At 37.9% G+C, this 21,378-nt stretch overlaps 1 protein-coding gene across 36 annotated transcripts in view; it reads right to left on the bottom strand.

Annotated features, from left to right (window-relative positions):
* The window catches only part of ABI3BP (ABI family member 3 binding protein), a 342,180-nt gene that overhangs the window by 108,554 nt on the left and 212,248 nt on the right, over positions 1–21,378 (bottom strand). For 22 of the 36 annotated variants that reach the window (XM_006033054.1, XM_025214794.1, XM_006033038.2 and 19 more), the window contains 12 exons: positions 17,505–17,579; positions 15,897–15,971; positions 14,913–14,987; positions 14,295–14,369; positions 13,573–13,647; positions 12,148–12,222; positions 8,595–8,669; positions 7,160–7,237; positions 5,344–5,424; positions 4,026–4,100; positions 928–975; positions 344–418 (listed from right to left, as the gene is read on the bottom strand). In XM_006033054.1, the coding sequence (XP_006033116.1) occupies positions 344–418; positions 928–975; positions 4,026–4,100; positions 5,344–5,424; positions 7,160–7,237; positions 8,595–8,669; positions 12,148–12,222; positions 13,573–13,647; positions 14,295–14,369; positions 14,913–14,987; positions 15,897–15,971; positions 17,505–17,579 (882 nt within the window). The remainder of the gene's footprint in view (positions 1–343; positions 419–927; positions 976–4,025; positions 4,101–5,343; positions 5,425–7,159; positions 7,238–8,594; positions 8,670–12,147; positions 12,223–13,572; positions 13,648–14,294; positions 14,370–14,912; positions 14,988–15,896; positions 15,972–17,504; positions 17,580–21,378) is intronic. The other 14 variants (XM_006033048.2, XM_006033062.2, XM_006033064.2 and 11 more) reach the window with 9 other exon arrangements.

Below are 21,378 nucleotides of genomic sequence, written 5' to 3'. Positions count from 1 at the left end.
GGTTAACTGGTTAATCACGTCTTAAGTGTAACGTGGCAGGGGCCTAAACTTCATTCTATTTAATACTTTATAACATTTTAGTCTTAATTATACTGGTATACATTGAGAGTAATTCCACTTTAATTCAAAGCCACGTCAATATAACATAGGAAAGACTTACGTAAGGTTATCAACAGCTAGTGAATTTCTGTTATTGTCATAAATGGCTAACAAACAATACACCTATCACATTACAGCAGAGCTTCATCTTATTGCTATGATTCTGAGTATGTTTCAAATCACTTAGAGAAATAGCTGCTTTGAACTAAAGCTCAATATTCAATAATATTAGCAAATAATTTACCAGGTTTAGTCTGAGGTATGTGAGTTTTGGGTGTTGGTTTAGGCCTAGAAGGAACATGTTGTGTTTCTTTTGGAGCTGAAAGAAAGAAGCAGGGTTATAAATTGTTATTTAGCACTCCAGGAATCTGAGGTGATGCCAGGTGCAACAAGTAGTAACACAAGAATATGGAATACCTCAAGCCTGAAATGGAGAAAGAAAATGGAGTAACACTGAAGGCAAAGCCAAGTGTGCAAAAGAGTTTAAAGAAAAATATAGCATTATGTAGAGCTGAATCAGCCTAAGCACGTGAATGGAATTCCTGGTCAGTTTTGGAGCCCAGCTTAAAAAAACAAACCCAGCAAAGAATAAATGTGCTAGCACAGGCAGATGGTGATTCAAAACCAATAGCCTTATTGTCTTAGAACGGAGACATTTTACCTGTGAACAAAACAAAATGTTTAAGACCCTTCAGTGTCAAATGACACATCAAGGAAAAATAGTTGCAGTTTGATGAAAGAAACTGATGGCGCAAGAGAGTAACTGCACAGTGGTTTTCCATGATGAGAAAAACAAAGTATGATTGCTTGCTACGGAAATGTCATTACCTATTGCTGACCTTGGTGGTTCAGTTCTAAGTGTAATAGGTTCCAGGACTGTATTAGAAACAAAATAACAGAAATAGCATGAAAAGCTGAACTGTGGAACATCCTTTAAAATGATCAAAGTTACTTGACTGGTAAGTTAATAAGTAGAAGTTGATGCTCATACTCTGCTATGCCAAATCTCTGAAACATCAAAAGTAATCTTTCCAAAAATCTTATTCCAATTTTTGGAAACTGTGGTCAATTAATTCCAAGGACACCACTATGTTAAAAGAAATTCCATGCATTAGATGACAAAAATCACAGTTTGGGGGTAATACAATGATTGAATCATAGAAGTCAGAAAAAGAAAAGATTTACTGGGTCATCAGGTCATCTCACATCTGTGAGATGACTCTTACCTATCATACGTTGTCCACCTAGCCCCAAAGTCCTGAGTGATTCTGTCTTCAACATGACCCTTGGAAAACTAGTCTACTATCTAGTAGATTTTGTTTTCTGAATGTTTTTCCTTTTGTTCTAACTTACTATCTCACCCTATGAAATTCAGTCCCTCAGCTGGGACCATTTATCTGCCTAAACTTAAGAATGATATTACATGCTTTGATTAACTGGGGACTAGAAGCGTTATGCTCATTCAATTTAGAAACACCAGGAGACTTGTAATCAATCACAACCAAGCAAACTATATTAAACTCCCACATGCTGGGCATGTCTACACATACTGCTATGGCGCCGTTGTTACTCCACTATCATTTAGTACTTCCTTCTGGAAGTACTAAATGACGGCTCAGTAGCAGTCTGTACTGTACTGTGTGCACTGCACACAGCTATATTTAGGCATTATGCTGCTGTAACGATGCACTATAATAAGGTAGCGTGTTGCTACAGTGACATAGCTGAAGCTTCATGGTTCTTGCCCGTGGACGCTACATTGCTGTAGCGTGTTGCTACAGTGACATAGCAACACATGTAGACACGCCTGCTGAGTATCAAATATTGCAGTTGTTCACAATCAACTCAGAATAGGACAAATCAAATTGTGAAAAGGTGGCTTATAGTGACCAACTAAAATAAAAAATCCCATTTGCTTCAAATATCAATTTGTGTAAAGTCATTGATTGGCTCCAGTTACCTAATTAACTCACAGCACTATTAAATATTTTTTCTCAACTGTCAATAAATTATACCAACTTCAAAATAAACTACAACTTGCAAATACAAGATGACAGTCTACAACTACTTCTTGACAGCAAAATAAAGGAAATACATTAAAATACTATTAACTGAGTTGCAAAACATGTCATTATTAGATTTAGAACGTGGTATTTCTGGTTGTAGGGATGTTTAAGGTATGGAAAAAATGAACTACATTTCAGTTGAAACAAAAAACAAAACAAAACAAAAACCACTTAAAAAAAAAGTCTAGTGTAATCATAGCTTGACAGCTGTAGCCTTTCAAACTGTAGCAAGTGACACCTGCACTGTTACTAACAAGACACATTACACATATTTAAAGTCAATAAAGGTAGTGGCAATCTAAACATAGCTGTGTCTACTTAGTATAGAAAATAACAATCAGAATACTGATAATAAAAGCAACAAATATACCAACAGCAAAGTAATACAGTAATAATTTTGTGTGGAAAAACTTTTGGTATAGTAGCACTTTTGGTATAGTAGCAACCTGAGGGATAGAGATTACAGGATAAATCTGAATATAGTCTCCTTACAAAAACTGCAGATTTCATAGCGCTCTAATATTTCATAAACGTATGTTGGCTTAATTGAGTTAATTGTAAAAAATTAAACCTAATGAAAATGCTGAAAAATGTTTTGTTTCAGTGTTTTTTTTAAATGAAACATTTAGATTACTGATTCAAAATAACTTCATTTCCAGATTTGCTTCCAATTTATTAAGAACAAAACAAAACAACAAAACCTCTAGAAGTCAAAACAATGTGTTTCATTTCAATTATTTTCTCCTTTTTGACTCCTCCAAAGAAGTTTAAAAAAAAATAATTTTAGGAGGACAAAATGGTGGGCTAGTGAAAAGGATTCCCTGTGAATCCTGAGTGCTACTTTGGACATTTGCCAATGGCTGACACAGTTAATTCAGTTAAAAATGGGTGCTTAGCTGTTTGGAGTTGGATGTGGCTGAACATGAAGGTTAAAAATTCACTTCCTTGTGTGCTGTCTGCTAGGAAGCCAGCATACCTTAACCCAGTAGGTGCCAACCTTCTTGGCTGAGGACCACAAGCCATGGGTGCACCTCTGATCCCCTTCCCCTGCCTCATCCATTGTTTACACTCTCTTCCCTGCCTGATCTGCTGTTCTGCTTTCCTTCCTGCCTTATCTGCACTGTTCTCCCTGTTCCCTGCCAGACCTGTCATGCGCCAAATAAAGCAGATGCATGTTCCACTTGTAACATACATGCAGTGGGTTAGTTACTCCTGCCTGAATTACATTAGGTAGGTCCATGCCCTCAAGCAGACCATAAGTGGTCTGGATCATCTCTTAGCAGTAAGAAACTGGCAGAGAATTAAATTCCAGTATGATAAAATGAAATAACCTGGGAACAAGTAGCCAGACACTAAATCACATCATTATACTGTCCATCATTCTTTCCATTATATCTGTTGTGTACTGTTAAGGTGTGGCAACTTCACTCTTATGCATACTCTTCAACCAGCTTTACAGAATAATGGCAAAATACTTCCAAAAAACACATCTGCTTTGCAGGCACCCTTTGATAGGGTACATGTTACTGATTTTCTTTCTTTCTTTTTTATTACTAAAGATATATAAACCTATGAAATCCAATGAAAATTCAAATTAGAATAAAATGTATTCATCTCTGTGAAATATTTTCTGGAAAGAATCTAAGTTCCTTTTCCCCCTCCCAGTACAAGGTTGACTTAAAAATATAGCCCCCTATATAGATCCTATTTAGCAAACCCGACATTTTTATTTGTGGTTCCTTCACAAGATGCATTGTTAGAACTAAAGAAAAATGCAGGTCCTGACCCATCATATTTTCCTTTTGTTACTAAGGTAATATTAAGCCTCAGCGTACAAAATTTCAAAGATAATGTCTTTACCAGCTTTAGATTGAGGCATTTTGGGCTCAACAGATGATTTTGCCGTCAAAGGTATGAACTGTGTTTCACTTGATTCTGAAACAAAAACCTGGGTTATAATTATCGATATTTAAAACATGAAGGTGTATCATGAAGGTATGTTTGTCTGATAAATAGCACATGCCTACAGCCTTCAGTGAAGAAACAACACTACAAAACATGTTTGGAAAAGTGACTTTACCAGCGATTGATCAAAAAGAAAATTGGTGCTGCTTGTTTTTGAATGTGAGCAAAAAAGTAGAAAGATACATAGGTTCTGTGAACACAGAGGTTTTTTAAGAAGTTGGATTAAAATGGACTTCTGGAGCACAATTCTATTTTCTAAATGGGAAGATAAAAACAAAGCAAAGACAATTATGATAAAGCCATTGTTAACCAATGAGGTCCTTAGTCACTCAGGCTAGGGACAGACATTACACAAAAACTGGTTTAAGTGATCAGAAACGGGTTTAAACCTGTAACAGAACAGACTTTCAGTGCACATAAACCAGTTTCAAATGGCTGAAACCGGTTTGAGATAAACCTGGTTGAATGTAGTATCAGACTTCACTGATTTGACTCAAACCAGTTTATCCAATGTCTGTCCCAGACCCTTGCTGGTTTAAGTTAAACCAGAGACCCCCAGCATCCTGGTATGCTCTCTGGGCTGGGCTCTCTGCTCCAGCCCAGCCAGGCTGGCCCTGCCCCTCTGCTCCCCAGCCAGAGCAGGGACAAGCAGGAGCAGGGATCTGGCTAGGGAGGGGTTTAATTCCCCCATCTCTATCCCATCAGCAGGGACCCAAGCTGGGTCTGCCGGGTGCTCCCCCTTGCTGCTGCAGCAGTGGGACACCATGGCCCTTGAGGCAGAAGGGGGCAGGGGGGAGAGTTAGTCTCCCCTCTATCCCACTGGCAGCTGGGTCTGTCCACCATCGCCACTGAGCTCCCTGGCCACACCCCCAGGGGCCTTGCATGGCTGTGCCCCCACCCTGCTGCTGCAGTGGGAAGGGGGAGCACCTGGGAGAATGTAGTAAAGTTTAGGAGTAAAGTTTCAAAAATCTTTATTACTGCAGTAACTCTTATGCCTTTTTCTTTAAATGTAATGAGGCTTTTAATCAGGCACATACTGAAGTTATAAAATTTACAACCTTAAAACTCAAAGGTGGTTTGTCAACCACTAGATGACTCCAAGCAAGCTGTACGGTTTCATTTCATAACTTCCTCATAACAGGGCCACTGAGTCTGGCTAAAAGATTACTTCATGTTCATGTGTTGAATTACAGAAAAAAAGCGACTACTATACCAGGTTCGCTATATGTCATTTCTGGCACGGCACTTGTTGATGCTTTAGATTTGGATGGAGTGTGCTGTGGCTCATATGATGCTGTAAGAAAAAAAGTCCAGTTTATAGTTAAATTACCCTATGCATCACTAGTCAGACCACAGAAAACACAGACTGAAAGCCTACATTGGCACAACAAAAGCTTGGTGGAGAAACAGAAAATTAGTCAGTCATTAATATCCCTGTTCAAAAAAGTGGTGGATGTGGGGAAAATATTGCAGTGAAATATTGATCACTGCTAGATAAAAAAAAACAACCCACCAGGAATTCCATATCCTGCACCTCAATTAGGAGTTGCCCTCTCAAATAAATTCATACCTTGCCACCTGCTAATTATCAAAGCCTTGTGCAGTCTGTAGCAAACCATACCTACATTTTGTGGCAAAGTTCCTGGAGTCTGGATCTTTTTGATGGACCACCCAGGTAATATCATGGCAGCTTAATTTAAATTACTAAATATGAGGGTTTTCTTGAATATACTATTAAAGCAAATGATACAGGCAGTATCGAAATGAATGATTTATTTTGCAATCACTTTCGTTTTTATGCAGACCTTACATTTTTTATTTTGATATGCAAAATTTCCAGGGAAGACAACTGCAGGTTTTTTAAATATAATGCTTCCACTCTGCAGCATAATATTCCTATATGGGGAGGTGACGGGTGGGATTCTGAAACTAATGCCATAGCCCTGGAATCACAGGACAGAGAGGGCATTGATCTTTGCTATTGTTCACAAAATGTCTTAAAATGTTAAATAATAAATATTATTTCTTCCATAATTGAGTCACTCTCCTCTTGCTGCTTCTAGTGACTCAAGTGGTATTTGAGACTTTTTAAAGTATGGAGCCTTGAAATACTAGTATTATTATAAACCCCAACATCACTTTTGTTTAACTCCTGCAAGTAGCTTAGGTTTTCACATTGAAATGTTTTGTTTGCCCTAAAAATAGGCGAAGCTGTAATATTGGATCCAGATCGAGCTCCTAAACCAAATTTCACAGCTGGACCCTGTGTCTAGGAAAGATTGAAATTTCACAAACAGATAATAATCAAAATACAAAATAAAACTCATATAATGATCAAAATACTAAATAAAAGTCAGTCAATACACAGCGTTAATTCACTTTAATACCTGCATGTGTAGATGCCAGCCTATTCCTGCTTACTGAGCCGTAACTTACTGCATGGTAACTTTAAACCAGTGTAAATGCATGGATAGACAAGCTCAGGGATGATTTTCATTCTTCATGATCAATTGTCATGAAAGGATGTTCCCATTTAACTCCTCTCAATGTTACTAGAGTTGTTCAGCTTGAATTTATGACTGTTGCACTTAATCTATTCACTACCAATACGCTGATACTTTTGCCTGATCTTAAGTTTCCAGAACTATGCATATTAATTAATTCAAGACTGAATCCTACTTCTACTGTAGTCAATGGGAATTGTGCGGCTGACTTAATAATATTTCAGTCTTAATAAATAAGTAGAAGAGAATGCTCTTAAAAATATCAAAAGCAGATAAGAACAGTGAACAATACAACCGCTTCAAGTGACAACTTCACTGCAACAAAAACAAACAGGAAAGATAATAGCAAAGAGCTGACATCAGTGCCATACCAACACGTATCTAGAAGCAGAATGAAAGTCAGTCATTAGTTATGAACGCAGTGAAATGAAATGTTCTTTTAAAAGATTAAATGGTCCTCTTTGATGAAAGGGAAAACCAAAAAGATGACAAATCACTGAGGAGGAAAAAGACAGTAATTATTACCCATTGTTGCCTTTGGATGTTCAAGGGTGTGGGAAACTTTAGTAGTGACTGGAACACGAACAGATTCCCTGGTTGCTGCTGGAGCAAAGGACATTCTCTTAAGATGGACAGAGCTAGAGCTAAGCTTCTTTAACATTTTCTCAACAGTTCATGCACGTATTTTAAGATCTTAGGATCCATACTGCATAGGATGCTGTAAAGTTTAGCTTGACTATGTCATTTCTGGATCTTTTTTGTACATGGATGAAGTTCATCTATTGTTGAAATGTGAGCAATCTCTTACAGAGTTTGTGCTCCAGGGGCTTCTCCAGATGAGAGTAAATGTGCAATAGGTGACACCACAGACCTCATGAGCTGCACATGCAGGCATTCACCATGCTGCTAATTTGAAGTACAGCAGGTTTTTTAGACACTGGGAGATCCCAGTGTCAAAAAAAACCATGCCTGAAAAAATTGGGGTGGCACATGTGGTAGCAGCATGAGCTGCCCAAAATCGGAGCCTGGCCAGCTGGAGCCATGCCAGGTAAGGACCCCAGGTAAGGCTGCTGGGCCCTACCTCACCCAAGACAACTTGCTGTGGACCAGACCGTGCACACAGGGGTGTTCCCTAGGGATAAGTAACAGTGGCACAACTATGTGCCACTGCTGTTTGTCTCCAGGAAAACATATATGCACATCTGGATGCACCCCAGAGGCCTTGATGTTTGGAGCAGTTTAACTGTCCGGTGGCTGAAAAAAGCAGTTGAACTCTACTAGTCTGAAATATCTCAGAACCCCTGCTCCAGGATAATTAGAGTATTGCATTTACTTTGAAAAGATTCTTGAAATGGAACATGATGGAACCCTGGAAGACACCAGCTAAAAAACCAAAATCAAATTTGCTTAATTTTTTTAATTTTACACTCAAGAAACTCCTAGATTTTGTAGTCTGATCCTAAGTAATCTTTCAGGTGGAAATCCACAAAACTTGAGGCTCACTTACCCATAAATATTATGAATAATGTATAAAATTATTTATCAGTTAAACTTTCCTGTATATCATGCTTTTTGATGGAAAAATTTTATTCATTTCTATTTAAAACAACTTATTTAACCACCTGCACAGAACTGTGTGATTTGTGTTTGGTTAATGAGAATGGCATGGACAAAGGATAGAAAGGGCATATGTTTAAAAAAAAATATTCAGACTTTTTATTTCTGTCCTTAACTCATTGGTAACCTGAAGTCAGTCATTAATTTAGCTAATAATACTGCATTCAACAATCAAAATAAAAACTGCTTGATGTATCATTTTTAACGAGAGATGGTTAAGTCTGTGACATTGTTTGATGCCAATATTTATGCTGTATCTGTGGACATGCATCCCAGAAAAATAGTCAGGAGGTATCGTACAAACATTGCCGAAGACAGTTATGGAAGAGCATATTGTAATTACCAGGTTTTGTCTTAGGTTCTTCTGGTTGGAGAGAGACTTTAGGTTTGGAAGGAGTAGGTTTTGCTTTACTGGGAGCTGAAAGGAAGAAAGAACTGAGACTGTAATGTTCAAGGCTTTGAGGAGCAAAGGTAGCTCATCAGTACTTCTTGTTCTTCTGCAGTCACTTCCATAAACTGGAATTCATTGGATGTGGCCCTGCTGGTACTAAGCTGAAGAATAACACACTTAGAAAGCCATATCTGCCCACCAGCTGAATGAGATAGCTCATGTGAAGGCATGACCCTGATCCACAGAAGAGAGTTAATTCAACACAGCTAGCCATTTCAGTCCCTGAGATAAAGAGTCCTGATGTTCTACACAGCTCCAAAGTAGCGGGAAAGATGAGCGGGTAGGGAAAATACACAGGGGCAACTTGCGGAGAACAGAAGTAACTTGTCTTTCTTCTTCAAGGGATCCTTTGAATTCCCACTTGTGATAGATTAGGAAGCAATACTCCACCGATACAGTGGTAGGGCAAGGAGTTCTTAGTTAAATATGGACTGGAGAACACTTTCTCCAGCTGAACATCCCAATACAGTACTAAATCCAAGGAGTGACATTGGGCAAAAAGTTGCCCTGAACTACAAATCCTTGCTTTGTGAATATCCTCCAGTAGAATTTGTCTAAGGCAGGTACCGATACAGTAGTGGTTCACACATATCTTTAAACTGGGAGTACTGGTACTGGCATAGATATAGAAATGCTCTATGCATCTCCAAATGCTAGTGTAAGAGTTTCTATTTGGTAATGGTTAAACCTGGCATCTCAAGAAATGTTTCAATAATTTGCTAGAATTGTAAGGGTGTCAGTTTTTTCTAGAGATATAGAGATGACACTTCTGGACAGGAATCGGGTCTGTGGAAGGACATAGGGAGTAAAATATACTGAGACAGGTAGTAATCTGAGACCATCTGCAGCAAGAAGTCAGAACTGGCCCTCATAATGACCCCATCCTTGTGACAGAAGGCAGTGATTAGATCATAGTGTTGAAATATATCTTGTGTCCTGTAAGTTGGTCTAGGCAGAGATATCAGTCTTGTTTCTCTTAAAGGGCTTTTCAGAGTATCAGGCTGTAAGCACTGAGAAGCTTGAAGTCTCAAGGGTCTTTCCTTTCTCATGTGCAGTAAGCTATGCACTGAGTTACAGAGTAAAGTTTGCTCAAGCATAAAAGACACTAGATTAGGGCATTAGGGTCTTTGGAATGATTGCAAGGCAGGAGTAAAACCTCTTGAAGATCTAACATGACCCAACATAGATCCAATAAGGGACTGAGAGCTCACAGAAGGGGAAAAAATACATATGTCAAGCTGTCTTACACTATTTTACACTAACAACAAGAAAATAAAATTGACTAATGAAAGATACAGCCTGAAAAAAATTAAGGCGAATTCTGTTTACTATCTGCAGCTAGGAAGGGAGAACTGAGGTGACTGGGATAGAACAGGCCCTTGTATGGACTAGGATGATGATATCACCTTCATATGAGATCCCTAATACATATTCCCAATAGGTGAGGCTTTTCAGGGCAGTTCTGTAGTTCTATGCAAAGGGTGCCATATTCCATAAGTATTAATGGACACAGGCCCTTGCAGAACAAGATATTTATGCCAGAAAGATACAAAAGAGAATTTGCGCACATCAGAGTCTAAGGTTGGGCAAGAGGGACACAATCTAGGTCCCTCATACAATTTTACAATGTTCCTGAAGAGAAAAAGCTCTAATGCATTTAGATGTACAGTAAAATCTGTCTCATAAGCAACTCTCACCAGCTTCTCTCTTGGCAACTGGAGGACTTCCTATGTTTTAGGAAAACAGAAAGCTCTTAATACAAGTGAGCACAATGGCTGAACGTGACTGTATTGGCACCATGCATATTTTTCTTGTAGACTAGTTTTATTGCCCCCTCCCCTGCCCAAACAAGAATGAAGCTGTATGTCTTCAGGACTTCATAGTTTTGCTTGGGGAACCAGAAAGTCAATTTTGCACAAATTTTTGGTTTCTATAGGAAGTTTGTTTTTGACTAAAATTTCATATTAGTTCTAATGCAAACAGAAAAAAAAACTTACCCAAAACAAGAGAATGATCAATGATGAGCAAAAACAATAGCAAAAAAATTCAAGAACTATGCAAAAACCTGACTTGGCTCCTTGTTAAGACAGTATCTCAGTGCAAAGAATCTGCACAGAGTTATGGTATCTTGAATGGTAATCAAGGGAAGAAATTATGATTTGGTTAAATCTGACTGACTCCAGGATGCTGGTTGGGGCCTGAAGCCTGGACATCCTCCCTCCTGGCTGAAGACCAAACTGTGATCTTCTTTTGTCCTCTAGCATACTAACTTGTGCTCCAGACAAACACACCTGAGTAAGGGTTACAATTTATTCCTATGGAAGAAAAGGCAGAATTGACAAACATCTGTGTAGAGGAAAGAAAATGGGCTGGTCATTAAAAGTTCAGTGGTGAACAGATGGGATGTCCTCTGGATTGACCTGTCAGTGAGACCAGTAACAGAGAGGTGACAAAAAGAGAAGCATAAACACTCAAGCACACTGACTGTTCTATAGTTAAACAGAAATACAAAGTGGCCATTTACTGTGGAAACATCATTACCCACTGTTGTCCTTGGCAGTTCAGATGGTTTAAAAAATTTTGGCATCATGGTTTCCAAATGAGTTGTTTTCTCTGCTGATAAAAAATAAAAAATTCAGGCACAGTGTATGAAAAGCATCCTTAGATGAGACAAAACAAAACTGCCATATTAATATAAATTGTTTTTTTCTGTGAAAAAAGTTTACCAAGGAATCCTAGACAGAGTGAGAAAGTTTTAAAATTTCTCCATAATAACTGATGTTATTCCAAGACATAAATATAACTAAGAAAACAAGTTTCAGTGGGAACTGTGTGTTTAGAAGTGGGCAATTTTCTATTTACTACCAAAATTTCAACTAAATTTCTCAGAGATTATGGAAGGTATTATAATATCATTTGATCTCTGTTTAAAGAATGTTTGAGTACAATATAAACTGTATGCATCTTTTAAAAAATTTAACACCTTTATAAACCATCATTATATAAAATGTGTATTCTTATTTATGCAACTTCAAATAAATCTGTATGTGGATTCCCTTAACCCCCATCACAAGTCAAATTCAGATGCAAAACTAGATGTAATCTCACTGGCTAAATTGCATATCCACCTGCTCAGCTCCAGAAATGAGTTTCACCCTTCATTTGTGCAATTTCTTATAAGCCTCAAGACAAGTTAAATGTCAATGAATTCATGCAAATCTAAATCAAATGGTACACAGAGAAGAAAACCATGAGTCTTCACCAAGAGACCTTAACATTTTTCAAGGGATGCAAACTCTTTCCATACTCTTCCTTCTATGTGCTCTTTGTATACTCTTCCTGAGAACTGAAATTGCTGAATTTCAAACACTATAACTTTAAACCCACATACATGAAATTACAAAAGAAATAAATTATTATAATGCTTGGCATGGAACATAATTACCAGGTCTAGTTCGTGGCATTTTGGGTCTGGCAGTTGGTTTAGTTGTAGAAGGAATGAACTTTGTTTCCCTGGGAGCTGAAAGAAACAGACTGGATTATATATAGTTCTTTCTAATTGTTCCCCTTAGGAATGATATCACATTTCTCAAGGTTATGTGAAGTAGTGATACTTCAAAATGACTTCTGGAAATGTAGTTGGCTGCAAAAAGTAATGCCCTCCAAAGGCCCAGGCAATTTTCATGAAACTTTGCTAGTCCATGTTCCAGAAAGACTCATCCCCTCATGGCTGATAAATATTTAAATCAATCTAGTCAAGTTTTACTTCCCCTTCAAAAACAGATATATTTCTGAGCTGCAGATCAATTTTTATCAACTGACAGGTTTAGTGGGATGAAAGTTAATATGAATTCTGGGACCTCAGATTTCAAAAGAAATTGTGGCAGAGCACCAGAAAGCCATGGAAAGAGTCTCACCTTTCATTCTACTTATGAAAAGGTAGCATTGACTATAGGAGTAGTGAGAAAAACTGGTAGGAGGAAGCAATTCTGCAAACTACAAGATATCTTCCAAAAATTGCATGGGAAGAGACTGCAGTTAGCCACTCCAACTGTTAAATTAAAGCCTGATTCTGTGACAAAGTCTAAGGATGCTGGAGGTGATCAGCACTTCCAAAGTATTACTTTCCCCCTTTTTTTAATAAAGCAGGATTACAAAGGTGCTTCTGTGCTACATTCATGATGAGAGGCTTCCTTGACTGACAACAATGATATACAGAATGACATACAGTCTTATGAAGTGATTGAAAAGTTTTCAAACACAAAGAGCAGACATAGCAATGAGCAGAATGAAGCCTAATGAATAGTTCTAAGGCCACAAGAAGTAGCTCTTAGGAGAGAGTTAGGATTTTTATGTAGAGAAAAATAACCTCTAAACTTTTGCTTGAGAAATGTCTTTACCAGGCCTTGCACTAGACTTTTCAAAGATAATTTTTTAATCATGCTGCGGGATAAGTGGGCTGTTAGCTTTTTGTTGTAGTTGGGACCATAACAATCTTCAAACAATCAGGGTAAATGCCACCTATGGAGACCCATGCCTCCTATTGACATTTTAAGTACAGATGTTTTATCCTTAATATAAAGTGATAAAATGATGATTCTGTAGACAGATTAAATTTGGAGGAGAAACTAAATTCAGTTTGCACTTAAAGTATTTATTGCCTAACAAAAACAAACTCTAATATGGTTTTTACTATTAGAAGAAACAAGAACTGTTTCCTAACTGGTCTCCTGTTGATGAGAAATGGGTCTAGAATTAGAATAAGGTAGGCAAGATTACGACGGATGGTATGAAATCATTTTTAGTAATAGAGTTCTAATGGTGTTGGAACAGAAACAGAGTGAAAGATAGCTATTGAAACATTTGTTACCTAGTGTTGTTTTTGGCCAGTCAGTAATCCTAGAAGTTTTAGGCGTACTACGCTCCAAAAGTGGTGGTTTAGGGGCTACAAAACAAAAAGGAATCCAAAATAATTGAACAGTATGGTAAAACTATCAGGATTCAGTTAAAGTTATTAATACAACAAGATTGGAACATTACCATTACAAGATTTTAAACAGACTGGAACAGCATAGGGGTTCAAAAAGGCTCTTGCACGATTTCCTACATTTCTTCTTTCCTATATCTCTTCTGTCAATCATGGCTATTTGCACTAAAGAGATGCTGACTCTTCATGGCATTTTGGAAGCAAAAATGACCACAAATGAGTAATACTTACTAGGTATGAACACAGTGTTAAGACAGGTAATGTGTTGTGTACAGCACATTACAAAACTACATCTAAAATAGGAAAGCAGAAATGAAAAATACTCTACTCTACTATTTAGATAGTCACCAAAACCACCAGGGTAATATAGATGAGGCGTTTGGGGTTATTTTTTGGTTTTTTACATTTTATAACCAAACTCATGTTCAACAATCCCATCACCTTGAGTCTATTCTTAGATGAATCCTTAAGTGGAATAATAATAGGCATGGATCAAAAGTCTGTACTGTCTGCTTCCCTTGTGAGAATGTTATGGGTAATTTTTCAGTAATTTTTAAACATGGCTTTTTTATACATTCTGTTAAGTAAACAGAGCAGTTAATTACCCGGTTTCACATGCTGTACTTCTGGAGTAGCAGATGGTTTCAGTTTAGAAGGAACAAGTGATGTTTCATTTGGAGCTGAAAGAAAGAGCTTAGTTTTTAATAAACTGCTTCAAGGTTTGTTTAACAAAGAGTTTTCCACAACAACAGTGCATGCCACAGGTATGTAATGGAGATGAGATTCAATACGGAATGTGAAAGCCATCTGATGACATCAGAGTTCAGGGTGGAATGGAGCTCAGGGATGGAGATAGCATTGAATTGCTGTACACTGGTCAGAAATTGATTCAGTGTCATCCCAAAGACAGCTACAATTTCCACAACGAACGTTAGAGACATGAGACAGATAATAAAAGAATGGTGGAGCTCTCCATGCAAGTTTTATAGCTCCTCACAGGGCAGTAAAACTAGCAAAAACTATGTTCTGTAGGAACAGAGAAGTGAAATGAATCAGGAAGCCTGAGAATATTTGCTGACAGAAAAACAAGGATCTAGAATTACGATGAAGGTTAATGATTAGATGCATGAAATGACCTTTGGGAAGAAATGAGTTTGTGAGGGATGAGATGTTCGCTGATGAAATAAAAATACAGAATTTTTCACTGTTTAAAACAACATTACCCAATGTTGCCTTTGGCCATTTAAGAAGATTAGAGACTTTAGCAGTGGGAGAATCCAAAGGAAGTTCACTTTTTTCTGTTGGAAGAAATGGTGACAGTTATAAGATGGCAAAGAGGTTATGGAAGATGATGGTGTTTCAAAAGTAAAACAAATTTGCTATATATATAAAAAAAGGAAGTATTTCACTGATTCTCAGGCATTTTTAGCTTAATATGCATTAGGGATGAGTTCAGATTTTTTAATCACAGTTATGTGAACTATAAATCATGTTATCCAAATGTGCAGAAATTTGGGGATGTTCATTTAATTCCTTCCTGACTCCACTGCAATAATTCTGAATTAAATTCTCACTATCAAAATCATTGCCAGGCATCAGATTTTAGGTTCTCTCATGTCTTACCTCATTATTTTGAGTTATATTCCATCCATTAGCAAGATGGCACAGAGTAATACACAGGAATGCAATAAAAAGGACATGTTGTATTGCAGATTAGCCAGACATTAAAAGCACATGATACTTGGACCAGAAAGCTGGTAACTGATCCAACTATTGTCACAGCTCTGGAGAATTAGGTGCCTACAAGTTGTGAAATGTCTTCATGTAGTGCAGGATATGTTTTCCCTGCATTTAAACAATTTAGCAGTTTTACAGTATTAGTTTACAACAGTGTTACTAGACTATCTGGACTATCACTATTGTTGTAGAAGAACATGGTATGTTTTAAGAATGGTTTTATAAAGTGTTGTGCATTACTTTTTTTTTCAAAATCCTGAAAGGAAAACAGACTGATAAATATTACCAGAGATGTCAGAGCTGTAAGACAGCACTGGTAGTAATCTACCCTGTAATCTGATAAAAAACACAGCTCTCAGAGTCTGCTCCAAAGCCTACTTAAATCAACAAAAGACTCCCTTTGATTTCAGAGGCTTCTGGATCAGGCCCTGATTCTCCGAAGGGGAAGGACTGGGTAATAATTATTGTACCTGGTTTGGGATCTGAAATTTCAGGCTCATCAGATGTTGTGGGGCTTGAAAGAACAGGTTGCTTATCAGTGAAAACTATAAAAAGAAAGAGGTAATCATGTTTATTATGATATTTTTAAATTTTAGAGATTTTTGTTTTGAGGCACCAAGAATTAAACTTAGCAGTCTGACCAATTTAAGAAGTGAGCATTCTTTAGACTGGGAGAGGAGGAGGAGTAGATTGGAATGGGCTAGTGGTTGAAAATGACAATTAAAACAGAAACAACAGCCACAGTGCATGGACGGCCAATTGTACCTCAAATAGCAGAATTCATAGACATTAAGCCATGTGGAAAGTACAACAATGCAAATCTGTGTGACTCAAAGTCTGCTAGGATACTACAGGCATCAAACATTCAAGGAACAATGGCAAGGATACACGTCTTTAAAGCTGGAAAGGAAATAATATTCCTGCAGATATTCTCTGGGATTGAAAACTCCTGCAGCACTTTGCTTTCTGTGAACATTTTCTGATTGGGTTTAAAAGATGAAAGAGAAATTTGCATAGAAAGAGAGTGTCCCAAGTTGCTTGACCAGAATCAAAAATGGTATCACATTACTTACCTAAACCAAAGGCACTCAACCTTTTTGGCTGGCAGGCCAGATGGGCAGTGCCCAGGCCGTCTGCAGGCCAGATCTGGCTGATGGTCCTAATCCAACATGGGGCAGTGATGGCAGGGTCCTATCTGGCTATCTTAGCTCCAGGGGCATCTTAGCTCCAACCCAGCCCCACAGGGTGGGGGTAGAGGGGTCATGGCCAAGCCCCGCAGGGGAAAGGGGCATGGCCCAGCACCAACCCAGCCCTGTGGAGGGGAGGGGGCATGGCCCAGCCCGATCCAGCCTTGGTGGAGGGGGCTTGTCCTGGCCCCAACCTGTTGTGTGGGGCTCAGGGTTTGGGAATTTGGAAGCAGGGAGAGTGGCCGTATTTATTTCCACTGTTCCCGTCGCCAAATTTCCCAATCCTTGCGGAGCCTTGTGGACACCTATGGAGTACCCAAGGAGCCTTGTGGACACCATAGCTCTGCAGGCTGCATTTGGCCTACAGGCTGGAGGTTGAGCATCCCTAATCTATACTATTATAGAATGATGGTACCTTTGCATCATGAATACTCACAGCAAAATAGGATCCATCTATGAAAGTAAAAAATGGCAAACAAATTTGTTGAGCAATTTGGAACAATTTTAATTAACTTGTGGTTGTTCTGCCAGCAGACGAAGATGCTTAATTCACTAGGCAAATAATATTATTTACAAATAATCCATTCTAATGTAAGCTTCATGCATTAGGCTTAATCAGGTACAAGAACATTTAAAAAAATGAAAGGTCTGGACACAGACAAAAGATGATGTCAAGCAAGGCAGCATCATAGGTGATAACCTTGGTAGCAAAACACAGGCTGCATGTTGGCTTCCATAAAGAAGGTAGTGAGTAAAGCCATGAAAACTGTCGTGACAACTGATAAGAATTTTTGTGTTGGTAGGAAATTAAAACAAGGAAAAGTTCCTAAAATAAGCTGCGACAAAGTAGTAGTTAATTTAAAGCAAGAAAATTGCATTATTCATTATTACCCATTGTTGTTCCTAACAAATGAGGTATTCTGGAAATTAGAGGCATAGATGTTTCCAGTTCAGCACTATTTGTAGCTACAGGAAAAAGAAAATGTAAATAAACTTAAGCTGTAACTTCATGCTGTTGAGTACAGGAGAAGGGGTTTGCAGGGAGAGAGGAAACTGCATTGCATTGCTTTGCAAGTTTCTAACAATACCACAAGTGTTGTTTAGACAGACAGGAGGGCCTTCTTATAACTAGGAAACAAACTCATTTACTATGGGTTTAAAAAAATAAAAAGGCCTTATCTTAGTACATGCTAAGATTATTTATGGGTTCAGTGATGTTGCATGCATCTGGTTTTGCACAAGAAGCAGTTTATGCATTTGCCTTCAACTACATCTAAAACAAGCTGACTGCATACTGTACACATTTGCATAAATGGATAACAACCTTTGGAATACTGATTACAAACACAGTGACTTCCTGCAACAAGTATCCCTTTTTAGCACTACGCAAATCTACTTCATTCCATATATTTTTCATGCCACAAGTAGGTTTTTCTTTTCATGCTGGGCTGCTGTCCCTAGTTTACAGTACTACAGAATAAATAAAGTTGCAAATTAATCTTTGGAAGATGTATGCTTTACATTTTAATCTAGTTAAAGAACACTTTTAAGCTGTCTTGGGATCCCAGCGAGTCCACCAATAATACTGCTAGGAAGTTCACAAAAAACTGCATCTTAATTATTTTATGGTAAGACTTGAACAATTTATTTATGGTAAGACTGGGCAATGTGTCCCTTTAAACCCTTGTTGCTTGTCCAAAAAAACCAACCATCCAATAAAGTAAAAAATGTCAACCTCATATCTCAACAACTTTTCAAAAATTATTTCAGCACAGATGAAAGGAGCTACAGTAGCTAGAACAGGCCTTTGCTATACATATATATTTATACAGAGAGATTATGGAACAATACAAAGCAAGATATACAAGACAGCCAACAAGTCTTTAAATGTCTTTACCAAGCAGAAGAAATACATAGCATCTCAATAGGAATCTCACTCATTAAGTTAAATGAAGAGAATCAAAAGTCTTTTATTTCTATTTTTTTTGGAAAATGTCTTGGTTTTGCATTCTCTTTTGAAACTATAATATCCACAGTATCTACCTACTGTACTGCCATTACTTAGTCCTATTTAGGAACACTGAGCCTCAGTCATGACAAGGTTAGTTATCATTGTGGAATAAGATATCTTTTTAATGGTACATTGTGTTAAGCTTACTTTATGGTTACGTATTTCCACGTAGTATTTCTATCTATCTGCCTCAGATGGAGGAGTGGCTTCAAATGTAATTTCACTGACCAAAGGTTAACCCACAAAGTCGCCAAAAGATCTGGATAATCCCCTAGAGTCTAGGCTTTTCTCTGACTGCTTTGATAGAGCACTGGCCTGAACTTGTTCCCATCCACAGGTATGCCACTTCCTACAAACCGTTGGATACCAACCAATATCTTTTCTTCAGTAAATTTGTACATCTGGCCCTCTTCCCCAAAGAAAGGATCATCACCTCAACTTCACCTAGCTTTCCTTTCCTCTTTATATTGTAAGTCCTTTTCTGATTCTCTTGCCTCCTTTCTTTGGCAAGTATCACACCAAATAGGGCCCTCATCCAACAGGAACATGTGCCTCGAACCTGCATTGTGTCTAGCCTCAGAACCACCAGAATACAATTGTACAATTTAAAAGCATAACATGGAATATGAAACCCTAGTGCAGGAAACACCTAGGAACCAGTTAAATGGAAACAGTAACAACATACTCAGCACAAAATATCAGGCTTCTGAAGTAATTTAAGCATAGTTTATCAGATTCTATCTGTGATATTGCTGGAGTTTGGGGAATGGAGGAAACAGGCAGAAAGTCATATGAAACTGAAAAAACAAAAACAAGAACTGGGGTTTTATTACTGAAAACATGGAGAATCAACATGGAACAGAATTGTCTTCAGTCAGAAGCTCAAGACAAAGTCTAGCCAATACTGAAGAACCTGAAGATTGCAATGTATGTTTTAGATTCTGTCTGTATAAGAATTATTTGAACCCTCCCCTTCACCAGTACTGTAGCAAGGATTGTGCCAGAAATATCCCGGCATGGGGTGCCCTCTCATATGAGGTACCAAGTCAAATGACAGTAATGTTATGTAGTAGTGGGTGCTCTGCACACAACCTATACCAGGTGTCAAAATACGTTGTTATACTTTTGGTCCCTCCTGTGCTCCAGTGTTTATTTGCTAGGACAAGCATGAACACATATATCCAACGGAGATGGCACTAACTGGTGAAATCACAAATACAATCTCATCAAATATTACTGACAGAGAAAGGAAGGACAAAGCAGATAAGAGCAGAAAGCAAATGTTAAAGGCAAGGTAACAGGCTGAGAAAGACTTGATGTGTGGTGTTACAAGCACAATCTGGGAGTTATGGACATTTGATTTTGAAATGAAATCTTTCTAAAAATATTAACCCTAGAATGTAATCTGCCTAGAATGTGCACTGACATGCAGGGGATTTACAAGTACATCTTATCTGTCAATAATTAATTTGATCATGTGATCCCTGGAGAAATAAATGGTTATTCAATCTTTCACATGAGAAATTAGAATTTTAAGGGCTTCACAGAGATGCTGTGAGAATGACCTAACCAATATCTGTACCTCCATTGGTGCAGTATTGAAGTTCTGTTAAATATATTATTTAGGGATGCTAGACTTACAATAGAGTACCTAATGAGCATGTATGCAAGAGCTGAGTAAAATAAAGACTTCTGAAATAGAGTACATTCTCTAACATCCACATATGGGTGTAATAGAAAGGATGTTGTTCAGCATAAGCTGGTAACAGAAAGTGAATACATTCTTTGACTGTATAATAAATGTGACCTACAAAGAAAAATACAGTAAATAAATCCGGTTTGCTACTTTCCTTTCTGATATTCAAAGAAGTCTTTTCCCCACAAAAAGCTGGTCAGGTTTTTAATTTAGAAAAGTAAGATATCAACTGTGGTAAAAATACACCATGACCTAGACTTCTCTTGAATAATAACCGTATGAGCCCCTCATGATCCCTTGTGTAAGAAGCACGAGGCCTAACGACTGAGTTGTGGGTTTCTTTTCCTTCTTGCTTGCTCTGCATTTTATAGCCATACTTACATAATGCCCTAAAGTTACATTAAGGTATAAGATTACTACCAGACACTAACTTTGCCGTAGTTCCCCTTTTCTTCTGCGCATGCGACAGAACTTTTTGCCGCAGTTCTGCTTTTGAAATACGCATGCACGAAACTTGATAGGGGATACTAACCAATAGCAAACTAATCCTCGCCCCTAAGATAAGACATAACACCCAGGAAATTGTGGTGCTGCCAATAGTTATATGACACGCTATAACCCTTTGTCTATATAAACTATAAAAATAAAATCTCAAGAAAAGATCGGGGCCATCAGGGATTAGAGCATTAGCTCCTCTGTTGGCATTGCTTGCGCAACCAATAAACCCATAATAAACTCACCGTGTGTGTGACTCTCTCCTAAAGATAAAATTGGCTTAGCCTCCAGGGACACGAATCTAGCCGTTTGGCCAACAAACTCATGCTTTCCCTATGTTTGCTTGAGGGCTCCTTAGACTAGAATTGCATGAGAGCTTTCTTAGAACTCAACTGAATAATGAAGGGTACTGAATATTTAACAAAATGAATTTCTCTCTATATAGTTGACCAGGAGCTTGAATTAAATATATGTTAAAAAAAAAGACATCATATATCTAAATTGTTCATGCTTCAAACTGGTGGTGTTAGTGCTGACATAATTGGAATACTTCTGAAATTTGA

This window comes from Alligator sinensis, unplaced genomic scaffold (genome assembly GCF_000455745.1).
Source record: "Alligator sinensis unplaced genomic scaffold, ASM45574v1 scaffold1286_1, whole genome shotgun sequence".
In the NCBI taxonomy this organism is placed as follows: Eukaryota; Metazoa; Chordata; order Crocodylia; family Alligatoridae; genus Alligator; species Alligator sinensis.
The sequence above is the reverse complement of the archived record's forward strand: the minus strand, read 5'-3'. Positions and strand labels throughout refer to the sequence as shown.